Source organism: Coffea arabica, chromosome 2e, assembly GCF_036785885.1.
Source record: "Coffea arabica cultivar ET-39 chromosome 2e, Coffea Arabica ET-39 HiFi, whole genome shotgun sequence".
NCBI lineage: Eukaryota > Viridiplantae > Streptophyta > Magnoliopsida > Gentianales > Rubiaceae > Coffea > Coffea arabica.
The window spans coordinates 31,506,034-31,530,656 of NC_092313.1; the positions used below are offsets into that span (position 1 = coordinate 31,506,034).

Sequence of the window (24,623 nt, forward strand, 5' to 3'; positions counted from 1 at the left end):
TTATTGTTGTCTAACTAATTGGAGACAATTATGCATAGCTAATTAGTAAAGCTTAAATTTAAAATGTCATTAATGACATAAGTTGACCAAATTCAAAATCTTTAGCTAACTAAAAGTTTGGCATTGAACTGGCCAGTTTACTAAAAACCGTTTTCAGTTAAACAGTTCGATAGTTGAACTGAACGATTTTCCAGTTTAACACGAAATTGAACAGAAAAGTGGGCCAGTCAACTTCAAGTTTAGGCTTAAACGCATGGTTCGATTTAATTGTGAACAGAGCCTCGGGTTTCATTAACTCAAACCCTGTTAATGCCCAACCTGGATAATACTTAATGGGAAAATACATACGGTATATAATAATATACATAATTACATGTACTATAATGTATGCAATGTATAATTTATATTTAAATGTACGATAACGTTATATAATATATTACATATGATTATGTACTAATTGTGAGTTTATGTCGAGCCCAAATAGGTTCGAAGCCCTAATATCTTTATTGGACATCATAGTTTGAGCTCGAATAATGAAAACCTAAAGATTTTATTTCTTTTTTAGTTAAGTTTTTCTCCTTGAGTTGTAAGTCGGGTGCTTGTTAAAAAAAAGTTGAAAGACTTTTTGTAGTAGTACACCCTCTCATCAATATGAACTCTCTTGCTAGCCTCTAATACAACTTAATTAGGCTCCGCCTGCTAGTTATAATACGATATTATATGTATTTCTGTTTGTAAAGGAAAAAATACAAAAATATTAATGGCCATTTGATGAAGAAGAACGGTAGGAAGATAGCATGAGAGTTTTCTTTTGTTAGAAAAAAAGAAGAAAAAAAGAAATTCTTATTGTCCATTTGAGGTAGGGGTGGCAATCGGGTCAGAAACGGGTTGACAGGTCAGGTTGAGATCTGGATATAATAGATTATCTGCTGATCCGAACACGACCCGTCAATCCAAAACGGGTCAGGATACTTTATCCGAACATGAAAATTTTGAATTGATGGGTTGGCGGGTCAGCCCGAATGACTTGAAATATAATTTCAATTTAGTAATTTACCATTGTAGTTTCTAACAGAACCAATTTCGCACAGGCTAATTACATAATCACGTAATAAAAATCTTGATAAAACAATCCCAAACCAAATTTGAAATAAATTAAAACATTGTAAAAATATTTTAGCTCAAACCAGATCTAAAATAAATTAAGATATTATAAAAATAGAAAATAATGTAATATATCATTTGTCAAAATATAATAATTCCAATTTCACACAAGTTAAACAAATTCATTTAGGATTAAGTGGTTAATACCTTTGGGGAAAAAAAATAACTTAGTTTAGTTAGATAAAATATTTTTATATTTATTAATTTATTTTTAATTCATAAACAGATTATCGAGTCAACCCGTGAGTGACCTGAATTCGATCTTTTTTTTTCGAATTCATCGGGTTCGATTCGATTCTGATCCGAACCCGTGAAGTCTCAATTCAAATCCATTTATTTCGTATTAGATTTGTGTCGTATTTTCAGGTCACGTCGAAAATTGCCACCCTAATCTGAGGGATAACAGAAGAAGCTTCATGAACTTTAGATATTTTGTTGGCTAACCATATGATCTTGTGGTCACATAGAGTTGGAGATGAATTGGGAACTCCAGGCCCCCGCTCCCTACTGCCGTTTGGAATTAAATTTGTCTGGACTACGGTTCCAGACGTCTGTACACTCTTCTGCTCTTTCTTTATCAACATCAACGTGTAACTGTAGTAATTGAATTACTAGTCCATTGAATGGTTCTCGCATCAAACTTATATAACTGTAGTAATTGCTCGGAATAGAGTTGAAGAAGCATGGCTATCCATTTTATTGGTCCAGAGCATTCAGAAAGTGCCTGGACCCAGTGCATTGTTTGACTATTGGGATCAATTATTGCCCCCTTTCGATTTAGATTTCTTTCTTTCATCTTCTCCCTTTTATCTCCGTCAGTTTATCAGAATACTTCTTGCTGTAACAAAAATAAAACTAATTGCTTCACATGATATTTGAGCTGCTCTTTCTACAAAACACGAGTCTTGAGATTCAGTTTTCAGATACTCCAATAGTGAAACAACATTTTCTGTGGAGTGATAAAAAAAGAAGAAACAATTTTTACATTAGTCTAGCATGTTACATCATTAGTCTCTAAAACAGCTACTTATCCTATTTACCAAAATCCAAAGTTTATTTCCACTTTCTTTGTTCTGTCCCAATTCAGAATTATTTCATATGAATATTATCAAAAAGTACCTTGTGAGCTTATGAATGGAAGTGAAGTTCAAACGTTAACCTCAAAATTTCAGAACCCAGAAGCATCCACTTTGTTTGTATGCAGTCCAACCAATCATCAAACCACATATTCCCCCTGAGAAGGGCAGAAACCACACTCCACTCACCAGGTCCATATAATAATAATGCCAATCAAATTTTTGTGGCAGTTAGAAATTCCTCAGCCAGTGCAGAGATTTCCCATTTCTAGACATGCATCTGTCAGCCTCAACAACCACCGTATAAAAGCCTCCCATACCTCTCCCTCGGTCCCTCCTAACCAACTTTTGAACTCAAATCTTAAAGCTGGCTTCTTGAAGTTCGCAAGCATCAACAAGAAACTTACCAGCTATCCCATTGTTCCTGATAACACTAATGGCTTCCTCTGTCTCAACTTTTGGAGCAGTTAATAGAGCTCCGGTACTGTGTTTTCTAGCCATCTTATCTTTACTCTCTAGCCCAGAAAAACAAAAAGGGTCTTTGAGTTCATCGAACTTGTAATGACTTTACTGTTTGAAGATCATCTTATTGTGAAAATCGTATCTTTTGTCTCAACTGACTTGGACAGCAAAAACCATTAGAGTACTTCATTTTTTTGCTTGTTAAAGCATAAGTATTTAGTTTCTAAAGTATTTGTCCAGTGATGGAGGAAGTGTTTGTCAAATTTTGATCCGTTAGAGTACTTCATTTTTTCCCTCCGTATCTGGAGAAACAGATCCTTGAATTAGTTTTCCTTTTGGTTGAGGAAAGTGACTTTATGGTGATCAATCTGAGTGTAATAAGGAATTAATTAGCCAGTAATTTGATATAACTAGGATGGGATGTCCAGATAGTTTCAATTCTTGTACTGCATTATCTCTGAATCAATTGATACACTTGGTGCAGTTGAGCATGAATAGTTGCAGCGCGGGAACTTCAGTTCCAGGCACAGCTTTCTTTGGCAAAAGTCTAAAGAAAGTTGCATCCAAAGTAGTCAGCCCCAGTTATTCATCTGGAAATTTGAAGATTGTTGCGGAAGGGGACGAGCAGAAACAGACCAAAAAGGATAGGTGGCAAGGGCTTGTTTACGACGCCTCGGATGATCAACAGGATATTACCAGAGGAAAAGGAATGGTGGACACACTCTTTCAAGCTCCTATGGGTGCTGGCACTCATGATCCAGTCTTGAATTCTTATGAGTACATTAGCACCGGTCTTCGCCAGTAAGGAGTTCATCTATTGATCTTACAGAGGTTTCGAGCAATTTGTAATTTGGACTCAAGTGCCTAATGGAATTTGGTTTCAATGTGCAGATATCAATTGGACAACAATATGGATGGCCTATATATTGCTCCTGCTTTCATGGACAAGCTTGTTGTTCACATTAGCAAAAATTTCATGAATCTGCCAGGCATTAAGGTTTGCTATTCTTCAATTTGCTAAAGGTTTGAGTTGAATAGCTTTCCAGATGAAACGGAATTTTTATAGATTTCTCAAAATTTTACAGATTCCCCTGATTTTGGGCATATGGGGAGGCAAAGGACAGGGAAAGTCATTCCAATGTGAACTTGTATTCGCCAAAATGGGCATCAAGTGAGTTAACGTTTCCATCTTTTAGGCATTAGATTTAGTCAAAACATAAACCAGAACTGCATGAGTTTAATGGACAACTCAAAATTGAGAAGCAAAAGTTATGTGCTTCATTCTTCTTAAATAAATTTTCTGTTTCAAATTGTTAGCCCCATTATGATGAGTGCTGGAGAACTGGAAAGTGGAAATGCTGGCGAACCAGCAAAATTGATTAGGCAAAGGTACCGTGAGGCAGCAGACAGAATTTCTAAGGGGAAAATGTGTGTCCTCTTCATCAATGATCTTGATGCTGGAGCTGGAAGGCTTGGGGATACTACACAGTATACAGTTAACAACCAGATGGTGAATGCAACTCTGATGAACATTGCTGATAATCCCACCAACGTTCAGCTACCTGGTATGTACAACAAGCAGGAGAATCCTCGAGTTCCGATCATAGTCACAGGTAATGACTTCTCCACCTTGTACGCCCCTCTCATCCGTGATGGTCGCATGGAGAAATTCTACTGGTCTCCAACCAGAGAAGATAGGATCGGTGTCTGCACCGGTATCTTCCGAGCTGACAATGTACCGAGGGAGGACATCGTGAAACTTGTTGACACCTTCCCTGGACAATCAATTGGTATGTTCAGTCAGTGTGATTATTTATCGAGGGACCAAATTAAAATGCAAAGTTCTGCCTAATCATCACAAGTAGCTGTTTACCTTTGCAGATTTCTTCGGCGCCATCAGGTCAAGAGTGTATGATGATGAAGTCAGGAATTGGATTGGAAGTACTGGAGTGGAAAACATTGGAAAGAGGCTGGTGAACTCGAGGGAGGCACCCCCATCTTTTGACAAACCAAAAATGACACTTGACAAGCTCCTTGAGTATGGAAACATGCTAGTCCAAGAGCAGGAGAATGTGAAGAGAGTCCAATTATCCGACAGGTACTTGAAGGAAGCGGCACTTGGAGATGCAAATGAGGATGCTTTCAAAAATGGATCTATCTATGGTTAGCACTCAGCTCCCTTCATCCTGGGCCTTTTATGAGAGTTTGAAACTTGCTTTAACCGTGTAATGGAAATGAAGTTGGGAAAAGATTTTCAACAAACGTTCTTTTCATTGTCTGGATGCAGGAAAAGCAGCCCAACAAGTTCATGTTCCTGTCCCTGAAGGCTGCACTGACCCAAATGCAGCAAACTTTGATCCAACTGCTAGGAGCGACGACGGAAGCTGCATGTATCAGGATTAGAAACTTTCCGTTTAAGGCTATTCAATATACTAATTACTACCAGTATCTTTTCTGCAACTAGTGATGCGAATTCTGTTCCATATCATATTTTAGCATCACAAAATTCTCTCGATAATTACTGTATATCTGCCTACAATGGCTTTGCAAGATCAGATTTTTGCCTTCTATTTTACCCTTTTCTTTTTTGATATGTTTCTTGTACGAAGTTCCGTTAGCCAATTCGATTTCCTTGCAGCCCCTGCGTTGCTAATTATAGAACATGATATCCTTCTGCATCGACTTTGCTAAGCTGAATGATTAGTTTCTTGAAGTGGAATACTAAACTTTTTGCAGCCAAAAAGTCCACAGAATAAAAAGGAATGCATTTTGGGTACTACTATCAATTCCCATCTCAACCTTCTGAACTTTATTCAACGATTAAGCCACCCAATCTAATGCAACATGTGCTAGAGGTTACGGAGTACAGGTGGATGCAAGATTGGTCTTTCACAAAGGAAATACAAAAACACTTGCGTGTTTGTTTCTTTACATAAAATTCGATCCAGAACAAGAATTCAAGCCTGAACTGCCCAAGGATGTGGAGAACAACACAAGGGAATCAGGGATTCAATCCTGCCAGACACGAGTTCCTACTTCCTTCTAGTTTCTTGGATATAACGCTGACCAAGTTGTAGAAAAAGCAGAAACAGTAGTCGATACTAGTAAGATATGTATCATTCCTGGCAGAGACGAATCTTCCCCAAAATCAACCGATCATAGGTGCCCGTGAGACTTTTCCTGAGGAGTCAGTGAAGATTCGCACCCGGTCTGTTCTGAAATCCATTGTAACGAAATAATCAGGCGGAATCACATGAACGTTAACTCCAGGCATCTCTTCCTTGATCCTTCTTTCTGCTTCTTCACTTGTTAATCCCACCAACTCCGGCCATGTTTTTCTCTCACCTGATCCACCACCACCATACCGGTATCCTACCCATCAAAAAAAAAATTTGTATCAGCAGAGTTATCGAGAATTTCTTCTTGATAGAATGCTCCAACTTTTTCCTAACTCCACTATTGACATCTTATGACTCGTTACACTTAATTTTCAACATATGCTTCTAAATCTGTAAAATTAACCGATTAAGAATCTAACGATTCATTAATCTTCAAAGCATTAGAATCCTGATTCCAAGGAGTGATAGTACTATGATGCCAGTTTCATTTACTTGCCGAAAGAACATTCCATTTTTCCCTTGAACAAGGAGTTTTGGACCCGGTCAAAAGTTTAAATTTGATGATGTATAGACTGAGAGGCAAGGGAAGTGTTACCTGGTAAGGTTGGTAATGGCTGCTGAGGTTGGTCGTTGGAGATTGCATTTTGCTTGCTATCCTCTTCAGCCATGACTGATAAGCTTTAAAATTTAGATCAAACAATGGGGACGACAGGTGTTTGCTAGGTACTAACTCCAATGTCCAACGTAGTATTTAAAGATTTTTAAAGATTAGGAGCAACATTTCACCCCATCACCACCCATCCGAAACAAAAAAGGAACCTATAGAGATAAGTTAAAAGGAAATCATTGGGAATGGGGAAGGACTTTTAAAATCTTTTTTATTATCACGTTCAGAGTTCGAATCCTGACATTTGAAAAATTGGTTTAACTGGTAAGACTCGAAATCCCTTATTGATGGATTCGAGTAACATGCACTACCAACAGTCTCTTATTGATGGGCTATATGTAAGAATTAGAGTAAGCCACCAAAAAATTATCTCTTGCTTACTTTAATTTTGAAATCGCTAACCTCCCCTATTCCTAATTTATTATGAATTATTATTTTATGCATTGCTAGTATATATATTGTCAGGTTTAAAAGCATGTCAACTAATATTACTTTAAATTTTACATGTACCATGATTCTAAATCCCTTCACATATATATCGTTAATAGATAGAGGATTAATAATTTATTATTATCAAAAAAAGAAAATCTCTAGAGATTTTATTGGCTGGCTTTGTAGACTTACGTTTGCTTTGCATTCTCCGTCTCCCAAATGGAATATTGCCGGCCAGCAATTAGACCGCATCAAACATCCTCCAAGCTTGTCATTTCTTCTTTCTAGCCTGTGTTTCTAATGGACCACTATGGATCCTTTTTGGCCCAATTATAATATGTAGCCCTGGCCAACGAGCCAGAGACTCCTGTCCGAAAAGTACGCCCACATTTCCTGCACTGGACCAGAGGAGAGTCGTAGTTTGCCATTGAAAAACAACACCGAGGTGATAGCCCAGAACCATTTTGGGCTGGACCCACAATTCCTTTGGATTTTTCATCAATGATGGCTACTTGAAAGTGTTTGATTAAGCCTAAAACAGTCTAGTATTTAAATTTGTTTGTTTAATTTTAACAAATTTGAAATTATATACAGGTTTGGTTAGTCTATTTATCAAGCCAATGCAAATGACTTCTTATCGAGTCAAACGTAACTCTAGCTCAAATAGTTTGAATATCTTATATATTAAATCTCAATTTTTATACTAATCGATCGAGTTTGAAACCTTATTAAACACAAAATATTATTTATTTTGATTTAATTAGTTGACAGACCAAACTGAATGAGTTGTTATTGAGTTGAGTTATATTCGAATGTCAAATAGTTTGGTTCATCTTTTAATCCTAATAGAGTGCACAAATTGAATCACTTTTGGCAAAACTTGTTTAGAGGCAAGGCAAGCTTGAACTCCCACTATTTCACAGGGGATGATTATTTTATTTCCTGCCCCTTGTTCGTTGAGGGGAGATGGTAGTAATATGTGCAAGCCATTGTAACGTTTTAGGGTAGTTTGGTCCTCCCACACACTTTGAAAAAAAAAAAAAGAATAAAGAAATAAATACATGCGAGAAACAAAAAAGCCAGCAATTGAGTGATGAGAGTTTAAGTCCCTTTTCTCCCACATCGGTCCAGTGAGGGTTGAGTGACGAGAGTTTAAGTCCCTTGGTCTAACTTGAAAGTCAGCAATTGCCTTTTGAATTGGATTGAGAATTAGGTTTAAAATTTCTTCCTCTCTATTGTTGGAAAGAGAGACAAAAAAGCAATAAATTTTCTTTTGAATGATTGCGGCCAAACCAAATGAGCAAAACATTGGCGTGCAGGCTGCCGACCTTGTGAATAGGTGTTTACTACATTTCTAAACTATTGCTTTTGGAATAGGGCAGGTTCTTGTTTCGAATTCGACAAATTCTCTATTTCCAGCTTTCAATTTGTTGAACCTTTTCATGAAGCAAGACTTTAGCATAGTGGAATTTTATGAAATAGTCTACAGCAAATGAAGAAATGGGAAGAAGAAACACACATGGCACCTCAGAAAAGTTTCTATTTTTTGAACATAGGAGACAATAAAAAATTTAAATCAATCAAAGTCATTGAAGTATTGTAATAACACATCAGCCTTCGATGATGATTGTCTCTCATCAGCCCATTTCTATTAATATAAGAGCTCATCCCTTGTACAACTTGACTCTCAAACGTGTGGGGCATAAATATCATCTCACGTTGGTCCAACCAAAAAAAAGAAAAAAAAAAAGAGAGAAAAGAAAAAGCATTTATCCAGTTGCACCGACCAAGACAGCTTACCAAACTCCTGTCAAAAACTAGCTAACTTGGTGAAGCATTATCAAAGTAGATTCATCCACTTTTCTATTTTGTGATTTGTATGTTTACCTTACTTCCGTGATCATTCGAATTCTTGAACAGACATTTTTCTTTAACAAAAAATTTGGACAGACATTAAGTAGGCGGTGTTTGTTATCATTCTTGATATAGAAGTACAGATTGAAAAAAATGAACTTACTCATCTTTTGAATCTTTTTACTCTACACAAAAATATATGACGTTGGTGTTGAACAAATGTAGACTAATTATACACACACTATCTAGTAGAAGCGGCTGCGGTTCTAGAATCACTAGTTCCGATTTAAAAACCACCTATTTCAAAAACATTTTTAAAGGTGAAATTGGAAATGGCTCTTATAAAGTTGGTCATGGTTACGATTCCAATTTTGGTTTCAGTTATTTCCAGGTATAGTTTTAGTTCATTCTAATTATACGTAAACTATGTATGATAATCTAATTCAGTATTTTAATTTAATGGGTTAATATCTTATCATATTCAGACACATTTGATGAAAAAAAATAGAACATCCTAATTAATTAAGTAACAATGAATTTTCTAAATAAAACTTATTTCAAAAAATAAGCGAAAAACTATTTAATTATCACTTAATACAAAATATTCTCAAATGTTAAGATTTAATACTTAACAATGTTGTAATTTAATAGATTCCAGATTTTAGATTTCAAATTTCAGATTTTAAGTTTTTAGACTTTAGTTTTATCAAACGCCCCCTTAATCATTTACGAGTACAGTATTTAAGGGGATCGAACCAACTGACATCTAATCCCTGTTCTTTGGTTGGCTTGTTAAAATAAATGATTTAGTTGCAATATATGGTGTCTACCCCAAATTGCTAGGTTGGTACATGACAGGAGATAACCAGAGCAATTATTTTCCTGTTAGAGTGCATTTTACTCAAATGCTAATATTACCCTCAATCAATCAATTTTATTTGTGTTCATTTATTTTTCTAGGATCCATTATGCATTAATTACACCTCTCTTTTTTTTTTCTCTAAATAAGTATTTTTCTGTTAGGGTATCTCACTCTTCCTATTATTCTCATTTCTCTTTTTCTCACTCACACACTAATATATCTATTATTTTACAATTAATTGAAGAGTAAATCTTACATACACTGACAGTGTATACACTATCACCGTTGAATTCATGACATGTGTGCAAAAATTGAATTTCAAATTCAAATTTTATATAGTTGTCATTCATCCAACACTGACAGTGTATAAAAGATTAATCCTTAATTGAATAGCATTGTTTTTGCATTAATCTTTTCTTGTATCTTTTTGGTTCTATGCATTCTTCTTTTTTTCATTCAATTCTAAAACTTTTATTTACTCATTTATTCATTTTTTGCAAATAAAACTTCATTTAACTCCAACAAATTTCAGGTTAAAACAATTATTATTACGGTGCAATTGTAGCTCGAAATTTTAGCATAATTTTTTTGGACATTTAACATGCATTTTTTTAATTCTGCTTGTTTATCATGCCTCTAAGCAACTAATACTGCTAAAACTTTACCATCTTTTTCTCTTTTGTACTTGTCACATAAATCTTGACTTTTATCTTTTATCAAGTATTCATATTTATCATGCAAGACTTGAATTTTATCAAATATTTATAGTCTCTAATAATTAGATGAAAATACGTTTAAATTACTTTATGTTATATATCCCATGAATATTGAAAGGAAAGTAAGGCTGTTTTTTGGGATTATTTTCATTTTATACTATTATTTATTTTGATTTAAATTACATTGTGTTTGAAAAAGGAAGCTTTTTAGTAAAATTTTAAAAATAAAAAAATTTAAGAGCATGTAAAATTAATATACAAGAAATTATAAAAACCAAAACCAATTTAGTAAATCATGAAAATAATTGATGAATTGATGTGAGGGAGAGAGATAGAGAAGAATATGAATGACTGAGTAGTGTAAAACTTTAATTAGAGAGAAAGAAGAAAAGGAGTAATTAGTGCTTAATGGATTTTAAAAAAATCAAAAAGAATATATGGACTTGACTAATTGAGGGTAATCTTGGTATTTGAGAAAATTTGGCTCTGGCAGGAACACTATTGCTTCGGAAATATTGCCAGCCGTTAGTACATTACATGAGATCAACCTACATATATTTTCTATGGATGCAATACGATAATTTGTGCTGAGTTTAATTGTATAATTACAACAATGTCACTACTTTATTAGTATCACAAGTTTGTCGGTTGTCCCAGAAGAACAAAAAAGCAGAATTTTTTTTTTTTTGATAATAAAGATCAGAAGTTTTTTTGATTGCGATGCAAATGATTTGTTAGCATAATTATAGGAATTTTTTAGCATAATTATAATTATACTAGAAATAATTATGCTATGATTACACTAGCAAATCATGCTTAGACAGATTCTATGCTAAACAAATCTTCTATAACTATGCTAACATTGCATGATTATATTTGACTTTGCTGTGGTGGAATATTTACTGGTTAACTTTATTGAATTCAAAGTGGCCTTGGCTCATTGATTTGTATTTTGTCAATTGGCCATCCGGCAATCACCACGCATGGTAGAAAATGTGAGGCCAAGACCCTTAAGCCCCATTTGGATCGTTATATTTAAAAGTTTTTGTAAAAAAATATACTGTACCGATTTGATAAATATGAGTTAAAAAATGATTGAAAAATATGTTCATGAAAAATGTAAAAATCTTTTTTCAAAAAATCACTAAAGAAGGGATGCGGAGGGTATTTGGATTTAAGGAAAAAAGGAATCAGTTTAACTAACAGCTTGAGTGAGAAAATGAAAGAAGAATGATTGGCTATCCTTGACTGGAAAGTAACAAAGACCTCAAATTCTTCATATATCTTGAAGGGTGTCAATTGTCAAATACTCTTCTCGTCTTTTGTCGGGAAAATTGTCATCAAGTTAATGTCCTAATGTTTCTTTTTCCAGCTAATTGATTTTTTTCAATTTTGTACAAGTAAATTTCTGGCAGATCAAGTGCTACATTCATCACTTCTCTCAATCTCCATGTTAATGAGCATCTGGCTGAATGTCAAATTCAATTAGCATTTATGGCCATGTATGGGTGGTACCGCCACCAACCAATAATCTTTTCCCATCTCTTATTATTACCAGATCACCCCCTTTTATTGATGTATTGTATGTTCACCACCATGACTATTACCATTTCATTAGTCTTTTCTTGAGTAACACTCGAGTAATTGTCAATTAATCACAATTCAAACAAAGTTAACAGAGTGGATAACCAAAAACTACGAAAGAGAATAATTCAATTATGCAACACGGGTTCACCAAAAAGTAGGTTACAATGGAAAATTTTGCTCCTCCAGACAAACATTGCGCCAAAGCACTAGCAAATGATAGTTTCAAAATTCTCAATTAAGACAAAGGAGCAATGAAAGTAGTAAAACAGAAAAAAAAATTGGAAAAGAATTATGAATATTCAATCTTTTTCTACATCTATATTAATATGATACTGAAATAATTAGTGGCTCCGCAATGAAGCTATGCCCCAACATCGAAATACCTCATATTCATTGAACGTTTTAAATAAAATGAAAGATGCATAATTTTTTCATAAAAATTGAATTGAAGAAAGAAAAAAGTTCTCATTTATCTCACATAGCTGATTGACGTTTTGACCCAACCTAGAATTATCAGTTTCAGTTTCAACTCCAATATTGACATTTCACGTACAACCATTATATTGGATGCTTTCTGTCCAATTTTCGATTTAGTTAAAATCACATGGAACTATAGTATATGTTTTCAAATTAGAGGGAGCTACACATGTCAAACCCAAGAAATTTTTAGGTATTTTACCTTTTTTTTAGGTAATTATTGGTGTTTGCTTGTGAAGCTAGGAGAGAAACATGTAGCACAAGAGTGGGTATAAATATCATCATATACTATGAGCTGCCTTTGTGGAGTTGAACCTAAAACTCAAGATCAACATGTGCATACATTATCATATTACTATCAGATCTTTCGTCGCAATGACGCATAGAATAAGATGCGAAAATCTCACGTCGTTTACCTGAAGGCCATAGCAGACCAACTACAATCGCGATTGTTAGATTATAATTTTTAAATCCCTCTACAATTTACTGGTGAGCATTTGAAAACTAACAAACCGGAATCCAGACAGCCAAATTAGAAAGAAAGGAACGGGAGTGTTCAAAGTTCAAACAGGCCTGTGATCAGTCGCATTTACACGGATCAGCTATGAATTTTCTTCTCCTTCCTTCCGCATAAAAATAGAGTTAGAATACCATTTAAATTTTGTTCATGGCTCGCGCCAGGACCCTACCACTGCTCCCAGTGGATGCCAATTTCTTTATTTCACAAGCATTCAAAGATTCCGGAATGACATCTGTTAGAGTTTAGTCAAATTTTGGATGTGAATAATGCTGTTCTTCCAATGCTCCGCCAAGTCAACTATGGAGTCTATAGCTTCCCCTATGATCCTTGTCCAGATTCCAGAAGGAAGAAATAATTATTAAATATGGTCGTGAAGTTTCCTCCCCTTGTGGTACAGTTTCGCTTTATGAACGCAGAAATGGAGACGAAGGACCATTGGAATCGGGGTCAAAGCCGCAAGATTGACTAACCTAAGGCTATTGCAGCCTCGTGCCCGCAAACGGGTGGGTCCTCCAGCAGTTTGCAGCCACCACGCAAGTTGTAGGGGCATTTTGGTTGTATTAATAAGGGTTGAATACCAAAAACTTCCTTGTAGTTTAGTGAATGTTTAACTCACCTCCTTGAAAGTTTAAAAATCTATAACTTAACATCGCCACGAAAGTTCACAATTCCCCCACATAGGCAAATCGGCTAAATATCAAAAAATTCTTGGTGGTTTAACAAATATTCAAACTAATCCCGAATATCTTATTCAATCTTTTAATGGGGTGACTGAACTAGGGATATGAGATATCAATACAAACTTTGTAATTGTCAAAGGAAAACTGTGGCAAAGATTTTTTTTTTTTTTTTGAAACAATATGGCAAAGATTGTTGATTAATAAAAGTCATCAGTATTTGAACAACTTACAAGCCATGAGGAGATAAAATATGGAGATGAATTGAACATTCTATAAATCAGAGGGGGGTCATAGTGGTATTTAACACGTTCATTCACACAATGTGCATATTTGACTTTAACCAACATCTTCGGCTGCTAGGATTTGGGGCCTAAATAAGTTCCACTTTGAACCGGTTATGTAAATCTAATAACATTGAATGCAATCGTGATTTTTCCACAAATTTAGTTGTAAAAGTAATGAATTCTAAGTTTTACACCAAAGTTGTGCTAGGTGCTATAGTTTACATCAGAAGTTGGAAAAATTACATGACCAGTTTGAACTTGATGACAGTTTAAACTTGTGAGGTCCCTGCAGCTCATCCCTCTCTTATTTATTAATCACTCTAAATCTCAGAATTGCGTTCAACAGTTCCAAGTGATGCTAGAAGCTTCTCAGAATATCATCACAAGATTGAATAGGTACTATTAGGGAATAAGATTAATATGCCACGAGTTAAATCTTTGGTGCGGATAAGGGATTTACATCACTACGCACGTGACAATGACCGTTCCCCGATGGACTAACGATAGTGACCGGAAAAATTGATAAGTTTTTTATTGATGCCAAGCTTTGATCAATGGCACAATCATCCGATATTTTCAATGTCCGCCAGGCCCGGCAATCAGAATCTCTTGTCCGGGTCTCTTGCTAGAGTCAATTAATACTGCTGATATCTTACTGACAAGCAAAGGATATACTTAAAACCATTGTCAGATTTTGGAGAGAACTTGAAGCTAGTATCAGCCATTAGCTAGCCATGTTGATTCTAATCAAGCTTATACTGCTTGTGGTTTCCTCTCTATCCGGCTTTGCATCTTCCCAGGACTTTAGTATCACCTACAATGGATTCCGGTCGTCGAACTTGAGCCTGGATGGCATAGCTGAAATCGCACCAAATGGCCTCTTGAAGCTAACCAATGCCACCAGGCAAGAGAAAGGTCATGCCTTCTTTCCTAATCCCGTCAGCTTCAAGAATTCACCTAATTCCTCTGCTTTCTCCTTTTCCACCACCTTTGTCTTCGCCATATTGCCCGAATATCCCACTTTGAGTGGTCATGGGATTGCTTTCGTAATTGCGCCAACGCGAGGCCTTCCAGGAGCTCTTCCTAGTCAGTATCTCGGCCTCTTCAACGAATCCAACACTGGAAATGCGACCAATCATGTTTTTGCAGTGGAACTCGACACAATCCAAAGCAGCGAGTTCCATGATATTAATGATAACCACGTTGGGATCGACATCGATGGGCTGACCTCTACACGAGCACAGCCAGCAGGTTACTATTCCGATAGCAATGGTAAGCTTCAGAATTTGAATCTTATTAGTGGTAAAGCAATGCAAGTTTGGGTGGATTATGATGGAACAGCCAAGCATATAAGTGTCACATTAGCTCCAATACATGCTACTAAACCAAACCAACCTCTTTTATCTTTATCCTATGATCTTTCACCAGTACTAAATGAAACCATGTATATTGGTTTTTCATCATCCACCGGTTCTGTGCTGACATCCCATTGCGTCCTGGGATGGAGTTTCAAGATGAATGGTGTGGCTCAAGGGCTTGATCTTTCTCAACTTCCTAAGCTCCCACGAAATGGGCCCAAGGAAAAATCCAAAGTTTTAACCATTGGTTTGCCTGTCATTTTGATTGTTTCTCTGTCAATTGCAATCTCTGGCATAATATATCAGGTGAGAACCAAGAAGAAGTTTGCAGAAGTGCTTGAGGATTGGGAGCGTGACTATGGCCCTCACAGATTCAAGTACAAAGATTTATATATCGCCACAAAAGGGTTCAGGGACAAGGAGTTACTGGGAAGAGGGGGTTTTGGAAGGGTATACCGAGGTGTCCTGCCTAGCTCCAAACTTGAGGTTGCTGTCAAGAGGGTGTCTCATGAATCCAGGCAAGGAATGAAGGAATTTGTGGCAGAAATTGTCAGCATAGGCCGGTTACGCCACAGAAATTTGGTTCCACTTTTAGGTTACTGCAGGCGAAAAGCTGAATTGCTATTGGTTTACGAATACATGCCAAATGGAAGCCTGGACAGGTATCTATACGAGCAGCCTAAGTACAACCTGAATTGGAACCAAAGATTTCGAGTCATAAAAGGCGTTGCATCTGGATTGTTTTATCTACATGAAGGATGGGAACAAATAGTGATTCACAGAGATGTAAAGGCCAGCAACGTCCTGTTAGACGGTGAATTGAATGGAAGATTAGGAGATTTTGGGCTTGCGAGATTGTATGATCATGGGACAGACCCTCAAACAACTCACGTTGTTGGAACACTCGGGTACCTCGCGCCAGAGCATACTAGAACTGGCAAGGCTACAACCGGCACAGATGTATACGCCTTTGGGGCCTTTTTGCTTGAGGTGGTTTGCGGTAGAAGGCCAATAGAAACACAAGCCCCGACAGAGGATGCCATTTTGGTTGATTGGGTATTTTCTTGCTGGAACAAGGGGCAAGTTCTTGAAGCTGTTGATCCAAACATGGGACTAGATTATGTCAGAGAGGAGGTGGAATTGGTTATGAAGCTTGGATTGTTGTGCTCGAACTCAGAGCCCACAGCAAGGCCAAGCATGCGTCAAGTTGTTCTATATTTGGATGGCGCTTTGGCACTGCCAGATTTATGCTCACTTGGGATTTCTGCCAATGGCTTATCCTTTGCAAATCATGAAGGTTTCAGTGATTTTGCCTTATCATATCCATCTTCAATGGACAAGGGATCTTCATATGCTTCTTCTGTTACGGAATCGCTGCTATCTGGAGGTCGCTGATTGTAGACAAATCTTTCGATCATAGCATTTTGGAGAATGTAAAATTGATGTAATTGTTGTTTGGATACCACAAATATCTCAAATAATATTTCGTTTGCATTATAAACACATTTTCTAATCTATCTTTTTATATTCCCAATTACTTTTTTATCTCACATACATCACATCACAAAAAGTGCTACAGTAATTATTCTAACTAATATTTCAAATAATAATCTATTCAAACAACTATTGTTTTCTGTTTATTTTGGCATTAGTGAGTCAGAAATGTACCTAGGGAACAAAAAAGTAGCCATTAATGAGGAATCTCATAGTTTTGGTGAGATTGGACGATCATATTGAATAGGAATTAATTCATAAAAAAACTCTACATCACCATCTAGTTATCTTCTCTGTCGTTCCAAGATACATCACTAAAATGAACAGCTCTACATCACCATAAGTCTTCCCCTGAAAATCCCTAAGAGTTTCTCTTGAACTTAAAGAAAAATAAAACTAAGAACGCCTTTTTTTGGATTTTTTTGTAGTTTTTACTAATCCAATACTTCATTGACAGATTATCTCGACCATTTGAGTTAGGATTTGGAGTTAGAGGTTATATCTTGGAATCTGGATTTAGTTTGTATGTTTCATATGAAACTTAAAGTTAACTACCTGTATGCAATGAAAACATCGGTACTTTTAAGATGTACAATGGCCTTAAAAACTATATGAGCAAATCTAGTTTTAATTTGGCATGGTACAAGTCTAGAAGTGAAAGGCAAATTACGTGTTAATACTATTAAATAATTCTTCTTTAAGTTGATAGAATAACGTAAAGGATGCGGCTAAATCCATACTCCCTCTATTTAAATCCACAACCCTAGTGCTTTGATGATAATAAAGCCCGTAGGAGTTTGATAGAAACTTTTTTCAATAGAAAAACTTGTCTTTCATGCAACAAAAGATGCTTAAAAAATCAATTATAAATTTTAATTACTTGAAATTGTTGGATACCATCATCCTAATCATCGATCCATTAGTGTTTTTTAAAATTACACTTTAATTAACATTAAAGTGCAACGTGACAAAAAAGGTAAAAATATTTTATTAACACAATTTAAAAAAATCTCTGATCTCCTCTTACATGATAAAAAGATATAAGACATTCTCTCCACCAAATAAGACGAAAAAAATAAATGTCATCAAAATGAATTAAAAAAGGTCAGAAATTTTAAGACCATTCATAATGATGTAAATTTTAAATCCAAGTTGGCGCCATATATTTTCACAAAAAAAAAAAAAACTACATTTTTATTGAAAAATTTTCTACCAAAGCCCCATAAATATTATGGGTTTTTAAGTCAACTTGATTATAAAGAGGTGAATTTAGATTGTGAAGGTGTCGGTTTAGCTAGCCTTTAATTAAAAGACACAAATGTAGATATCCAATAGTGGCACTTCTATTCAATGTCTCATTGTCGCTCTAAACAAATTAACCGCATTCAGAAATGTTATGTATTCTCAAAGTCAAGTTTCGCGTGTAAACCATTTCTTCTTTTGCCAGCGTAGGAATAAAAATTGTCTAGCTTGTAACTGTCACAATCAAGTATGGTCATACGGCCAGAACTTTGGGCCACCAGTTGGACTGGACCTTGGACCTATGCCTTCACCGTGTCTGGCTTTGAAGTTTCCAAGGCTAACCCATATTTAATGGCGGTTAAGTTTGTAACTATCAAAATCAAGAATGGCCATATTGCCGGAACTTTGGGTCCCTAGTTAGCATAACAGCCAGGACACTACTGGACCTTGGACCTAGGTCTTCAGGCCTTGAAGTTTCCAAGGCTAGCCCATATTTAAATGCTTGTGATTTGACATAGAGTCCAGAGTGTCGTTTAGTTTCCAAGGCTAGCCCATATTTAAATAGTCGTGGTTTGACATTGCATCCCGTTTACTTGGTCTTTGATAAGAAGTATTTGGCTATTTCGTGCATGCTCCCCTCGACTCAAGGAATATTGCCTTGAAAGATCCACATCTCAGTGTTAGACGCGGATGAGCACATTGAACTATCCATGTGGTAAGACAACTGCATCCACTACCTGTCAAGTTGAAGTGTTTAGTTGTTTTTGGTTATATAATTGTTACAACAATTTGTGTAAATTGATACAATTTTGATGTAAATATAAGTTTGTCAACTCATGCAGTTCAATTGAAATAAAAACCATGATCACATCAAAATTGTCCGAGTTTATGCTAAAAGTTACTATAAGAATTAAAAGAACAAACTGAATTAGATAAAGCACAACCTAAAAGGCCTCGGATCTAAGTTAGTCAAGTAAATCACACACTAACGTGTGGTTTTGCAAAATAATGTTCTAAACTCACACTGATTTAAAGCAATTTTTATTGTTGAACAAATTGTGTTTCAATTTGAACACACAGACTTCAATAATTAATTGGCAACTTCCTAGTCTACTACGTTGATGACTAAGGAGGGATTCATTGAGGCAATATATATATTTGACTAGTCTCGCATGGTTTTATTTATTTTTTACTGAAAAAAAAAGGTTGTACTCAAATATTTTGATCTGTTATGAATTCAGAGTCCTTTTATGATTGATCCAAATAATGTTCGCAAACGGCTTGTATGAAGTTTTTTGACTACCTATTCAAATTACATGCAATTAACATTTGATTGCTTTTACATTAGTTGGTCTATGCCAAAAAAAAAAAAAAAAAAAGATTAAAAAAATCATCTGTAAAATCTCTTTACCTCTATTTCTTATGTCCTTCCAGGCTAAACAGGATTTTGAGAATCATCAAAAATTCATAACCTCCTTTTACGTATAACCATTGAAATTTCAAAGTCTTAGGTAAAATTTATTAGAAGAATGCACATACAGAAAGGTCAATAACTATACTTCCTATAAAGGTTAGAATTCGTAGTTTGAAAAATCAAATTTTGCAATGGCAGTCACCTATGCATCAAGGGGAAGACTGCGATGCAAGTGTGTACGCTGAGTAATCAAAAAAGGTTGGAGCTCTAGATACTACTCAGTCATATGCTGGGAAATTTCAATTCGCCTACGAGTGTTCGGCGGTTGAATGTAGAAATTTTGAAGTCGCATTTATGTAGAACATACGGGATCGACCATCCTTTTCATCAAAACACGAAAGGAAGAAAACCAAAAAGGGTGGTGAAAAGAGCAGTAGCCTCTTATTTTTGTTATCATAGACTAGTGAAGAACTGATTGGTGCCAAGATAAATTCTGTAGTATACAGAAGAGAACAAGCCTAATTTCGCAATGTCACTCAAAACAACATTAGTACTGGTGGTGGCGTGTATACTGGCTGAAAGCGCAGCTTCGAACGATCCCGGATTCAGCTATAATGGGTTCCAATCGGCGAACATGATTCTTGATGGAGCAGCAAGAATCAGAAGAAATGGCATCCTTGAGCTGACCAACACATCTGACTCCAAAACAGGAGGCATGGGGCATGCCTTTTTTCCCAATCCCATCAATTTCAAAAACACCTCTAACAGTTCAGCTTTCTCCTTTTACACCTACTTTGTCTTCGCTATGGTGCCAGAATTTCCAACCCTGGCAGGTGGCCACGGGATTGTTTTCGTGATTGCACCAACAAGAGGTCTTCCAGGGGCTCAATCGAAGGGGTTCTTGGGCCTGTTCAATGAGAGCAACAATGGCAATGCCACTAATCACGTTTTCGGGGTGGAGCTGGACACTGACGAGACCAATGACTTCGGTGATATCAATGACAATCATGTTGGTATAGATATTAACAGTTTAAGGTCTAAAGCAGCAAAGCCAGCAGGATACCAGGCTAGAAATGGTTCAGATTTAAATATAAGTCTTACTAGTGGCCAGCCAATTCAAATTTGGGTGGAATATAATGGGTTGGATAAGCAATTCGATGTTACATTAGCTCCGTTGTCACAAGGTAAGCCAAATGCTTCTCTCTTGACTCTGTCCTACGATCTTTCGCCAATATTGAAGAGGAAAATGTATGTTGGATTCTCATCATCCACGGGTTCACGACCAACATCCCATTATATCCTGGGATGGAGCTTCCAGATAAATGGGATTGCACAAAGGCTCGATCTCAGTAGGCTTCCAAAGCTTCCTCGAGTTGGAAAAAAGGAGGCGTCTCAACTTTTGACAATCGGCTTGCCCCTGATTTGCATAATTTCAACATCAACTGCGATCTCAGGAGTAGTTTACTATGTAAGGAGGAAGAGGAAGTTTGCAGAAGTGGTGGAAGAATGGGAACTTGCTTACGGACCACACAGGTTCAGGTACAAAGATTTATACATTGCCACCAAAGGGTTTAAAGATAAAGATTTACTAGGTGCAGGAGGGTTTGGAAAGGTCTACAGAGGAGTTCTGCCAACAAACAACATTGAGGTTGCCGTCAAGAAGGTATCTCATGAATCAAGACAGGGAATAAGAGAATTTGTGGCTGAAATAGTTAGTATTGGCCGTCTGCGCCATCGAAATCTGGTGCCACTCTTGGGTTATTGTCGGCGCAAGAGCGAGTTGCTTTTGGTCTATGAATTCATGTCCAATGGGAGTCTGGACAGGTTCTTATACAACCTGAAGGATTACACCCTCAATTGGAATGAAAGATTTCGAGTTATTAAAGGTGTAGCATCTGGATTGCTTTATCTACATGAGGAATGGGAGCAAGTAGTTATTCACAGGGATGTAAAAGCTAGCAATGTATTATTAGACAGTGAATTGAATGGAAGGTTAGGAGATTTCGGGCTTGCAAGGTTATATGATCATGGAACTGCCCCACAAACTACCCATGTAGTGGGAACTCTTGGTTACCTTGCCCCTGAGCTTAATAGAAGGGGAAAGGCCACAACAGGCACGGATGTTTATGCATTCGGGGCCTTTATGCTTGAGGTTGCCTGCGGGAGGAGGCCAATCGAGCCAGCAGCGCCCACGGAGGATGTGGTTTTGGTTGATCGCGTGTATTCATGCTGGAATAGAGGTGAAATTCTTGAGGCGGTTGATCCAAAATTGGGAGCTGATTATGTGATTGAGGAGGCGGAATTGGTGTTGAAGCTAGGTCTGTTATCATCGCATTCTGAGCCCACTGCTCGGCCAAGCATGCGGCAAGTTTTGCTCTACTTGGATTGCTCTGCGGAACCACCTAAATTGCCATCTCTTGGTATTACTGCAAATGGCTTGGCATCTGCAGGTTATGATGGCCCTAATGATTTTATTAGCTCCTATCCATCTTCGGCGGATAAGGCATGTTCTAGATCTTCTTCTATCATTGCTGATTCTGTTCTTTCTGGTGGCTGCTGATCGATTAATAAGCTTCTTAGAATTCTGTTTAGTCATGTTTGGTTAGAAAGTGTAGAATGACAATGAGTAAGTTTGTAAGCGATTGTGCCTTTGTCCAATTCTGTGCAATTATCTATCTATCTATTTATTACTATATAATGTAATCGTGTTCTTCCGTTATTTTGTAACACCTAATATATCCTTAATGAAATTATTACATGTCTAAAACATCTTTAACTTCTTTTACTACTAATAACTTATCGTGTTCATTTAATTACTGGGAACTACTTCCGTCAATTAGAGTCTGACAGGTTGTCAGCCTGTGCAATAATAAAAACCTGCTCAACTAAAGTTAATTTCTGTAGATAGTGGTAAGCAGGGTCGAATCCACAGGGACTGGGAGTAATTATTTCTTTTCAAGTTCACAGTGACAAGGGGGGTGTTTTTGTACAGAAGGTGACAATCAAAGAAATTCAACTAAAATCTAAAAAGCTACTAAAAATTAAATAACAAATTACTAAAATCAAATGAGTGATAATTAAGGATCTAGCCAAAGAATAATTTCAGCAATGGTTTACCTAATTGATCATCGAAACAAAGGCAATTCCAATTATTTACCAATAAATAGGTTATAACTGCCAAACAAGCGATGACAGTCAACCCCTCCTTACTGTGTCGGTGATTAAGGTACGCCCGTTAATCACTGCTCTAATTGAGAAATAATCCTAGGTACGCCCATAAGATTTAATTTTCCAATTGCCTTACGTATTAGAGGAGCCCTATTCTAACCAAATAACGCACTACCAGGGTTATTTTAGATTAGCCCGCGTATCCCCCTGACACAAATCTAATCGTGCCAGTTGTCACTATTTTAGGACAATTAAACAATTACGGATTTAATGCCCTAATTGACAATAGATTACCTAATCAACTAATTATCTGGATCCAAGACAATCAATTAATTAAATAACCATAAGCATAGCAATCAAGAAATATGTGGATACCAATAAATAAAAGAAAAAGATTAAATTAAAACGATCTCATAATTTTTAGGCGAACCAGAACCTTCGTTGCTCCTTGACTAGAATGAAGAAATTAGTTCATATTCGATGAACAAAATCCACAGGAAATTGAAGAGAAAGTCGCAGCCATCAATTTGAAACTCGGTAAACTTAATTCGATTGACCACTGACTAGAAAGAAAAGCTACAAAATACTTGATTGTTTGTTTGCTTCTGCTCCATACGAATGAAGAGAAAACTACCACTAAAAGCTAAAAAGGAGACAAGTCAAAAGCCAAGCTAAAGGACAAAAAAACTAAGAAGAGAGTCAGTGCTCTTCCTCTGCGCAATTCCTATTCTAATTGCCTACTGCTACCGTGCGGCGTCCGCGCAATTCCTATTCTAATTGCCTACTGCTACCGTGCGGCGGACGCCGCACGAGAGGAAGAAAAAACTTCCGAGATTTGCTTTCTTTTCCCTTTTTCTAGTTGTTGTCTTCGATCAAAATTACCAAAAAGGTCATGCAGCTCCTAGTTCCAGGAATGCCCTTGATTGCCTGCTATTTGAACTCTTTCTTGATAACTGTCAAATTGGCCTTGATTGTGATATTTTTGTTCTACTCCCTGAAATAAATGTAAATTACGAAAAGTGAGTAGAATCTAATAATTAATTCACATCAGGTCAGGTAATAGGGAAAATTAATAATAAAATAAATGATAAAATTGCAACCTATCAGAGTCATATTTCTTCTTAATGAACCCTTACACGTAATCCCATTTCCATACTCCTAAAATTTGTTGAGTCCAAGTTTTTGTCTAAGGGAATCACTTGTGACTACTTTTAAAAGTCTATTACGTGCAGAGAAGACAACTTTCAGAAGTCTATTACGTGTAGAGAAGACGACTTTCAAAAGTCTATTACGTGCAGAGAAGACAACTTTTGAGGAGAGTAAATTGTTGAGTCCAAATTTTAGTTCAAGGGAATCGGTTATGACAACTTTCAGAAGTCTATTACGCGCAGGGGAGAGCAAAACAACCTCAGTTGCCAAGTCTTAATCAAATTTAACCACTTCATTAGCAATCACATACGTACATACAAAGCTAAACATTTGTTACACATTCCCTCTCCTAATTATCATTTATTGGAATAAGTAACATGATGAGGCAGAGAAACATGATAATTTTTCACGTAAATTCTTAGCAGCTTATGCTATGATTTATAGACTTTCAGATAAATAATAGCAAAAGCAATGGCTTTATAATTTTAGTTTAAGAACTCTTTTTGATGTAAAGTACTTCATTACTCTTTATTTTATTTTTTGTTGACCTTGGTCCCTAGCTTTTGATGTTTACAAAACAATGGATAATACTAATATCTCTTCAAGAAATATTTTCAGCTATGAAGCAAATCAGGTTCAAAGATTAAGTGCATTGAAAGGGACAAAGGCTGCTGAAAGCTGTCGGACGCTTGGATCGGACGTCCGATAATCATTGCGCAACTTCGGACGCATGAAGAACTTTACAACCGGACGTCCGAAGGAAATAAGACATTCCCCCTAACTCACTGACCTCGATCGGACGCAAGTATCGGACGTCCGATAGGTTCATTCAAACTCGACGAAAGCTGTCGGACGCTCACAAAGACAATACCGGACGTCCGATAGAATTGAGATATTC

The 24,623-nt window shown here is 36.5% G+C and overlaps 4 protein-coding genes across 4 annotated transcripts; 3 read left to right on the top strand and 1 right to left on the bottom strand.

Annotated features, from left to right (window-relative positions):
* The first annotated feature begins 2,550 nt into the window (after positions 1-2,550).
* LOC113732386 (ribulose bisphosphate carboxylase/oxygenase activase, chloroplastic) lies at positions 2,551-5,277 on the top strand. The gene is made up of 7 exons (XM_027258108.2): positions 2,551-2,721; positions 3,187-3,503; positions 3,594-3,699; positions 3,788-3,873; positions 4,020-4,492; positions 4,584-4,865; positions 4,990-5,277. Exons 1-7 carry the CDS (start codon positions 2,677-2,679, stop codon positions 5,103-5,105), a joined length of 1,425 nt encoding a protein of 474 aa, XP_027113909.1. The 5' UTR covers positions 2,551-2,676; the 3' UTR covers positions 5,106-5,277.
* A 573-nt stretch (positions 5,278-5,850) lies between these two features.
* LOC113728997 (subtilisin inhibitor CLSI-I-like) lies at positions 5,851-6,489 on the bottom strand. Its single transcript, XM_027253329.2, has 2 exons — positions 6,417-6,489; positions 5,851-6,074 (listed from the first exon to the last, which is right to left on the bottom strand). The coding sequence occupies exons 1-2, from the start codon at positions 6,487-6,489 to the stop codon at positions 5,851-5,853; spliced, it is 297 nt and encodes a 98-aa protein (XP_027109130.1).
* Positions 6,490-14,419: 7,930 nt separating this feature from the next.
* On the top strand, positions 14,420-16,773 carry LOC140036977 (L-type lectin-domain containing receptor kinase IV.1-like). The gene has a single exon (XM_072080332.1). It carries the CDS (start codon positions 14,635-14,637, stop codon positions 16,651-16,653), a length of 2,019 nt encoding a protein of 672 aa, XP_071936433.1. The 5' UTR covers positions 14,420-14,634; the 3' UTR covers positions 16,654-16,773.
* Positions 16,774-19,609: 2,836 nt separating this feature from the next.
* LOC140036978 (L-type lectin-domain containing receptor kinase IV.1-like) lies at positions 19,610-22,175 on the top strand. The gene has a single exon (XM_072080333.1). It carries the CDS (start codon positions 19,938-19,940, stop codon positions 21,966-21,968), a length of 2,031 nt encoding a protein of 676 aa, XP_071936434.1. The 5' UTR covers positions 19,610-19,937; the 3' UTR covers positions 21,969-22,175.
* The last annotated feature ends 2,448 nt before the right edge of the window (positions 22,176-24,623 follow it).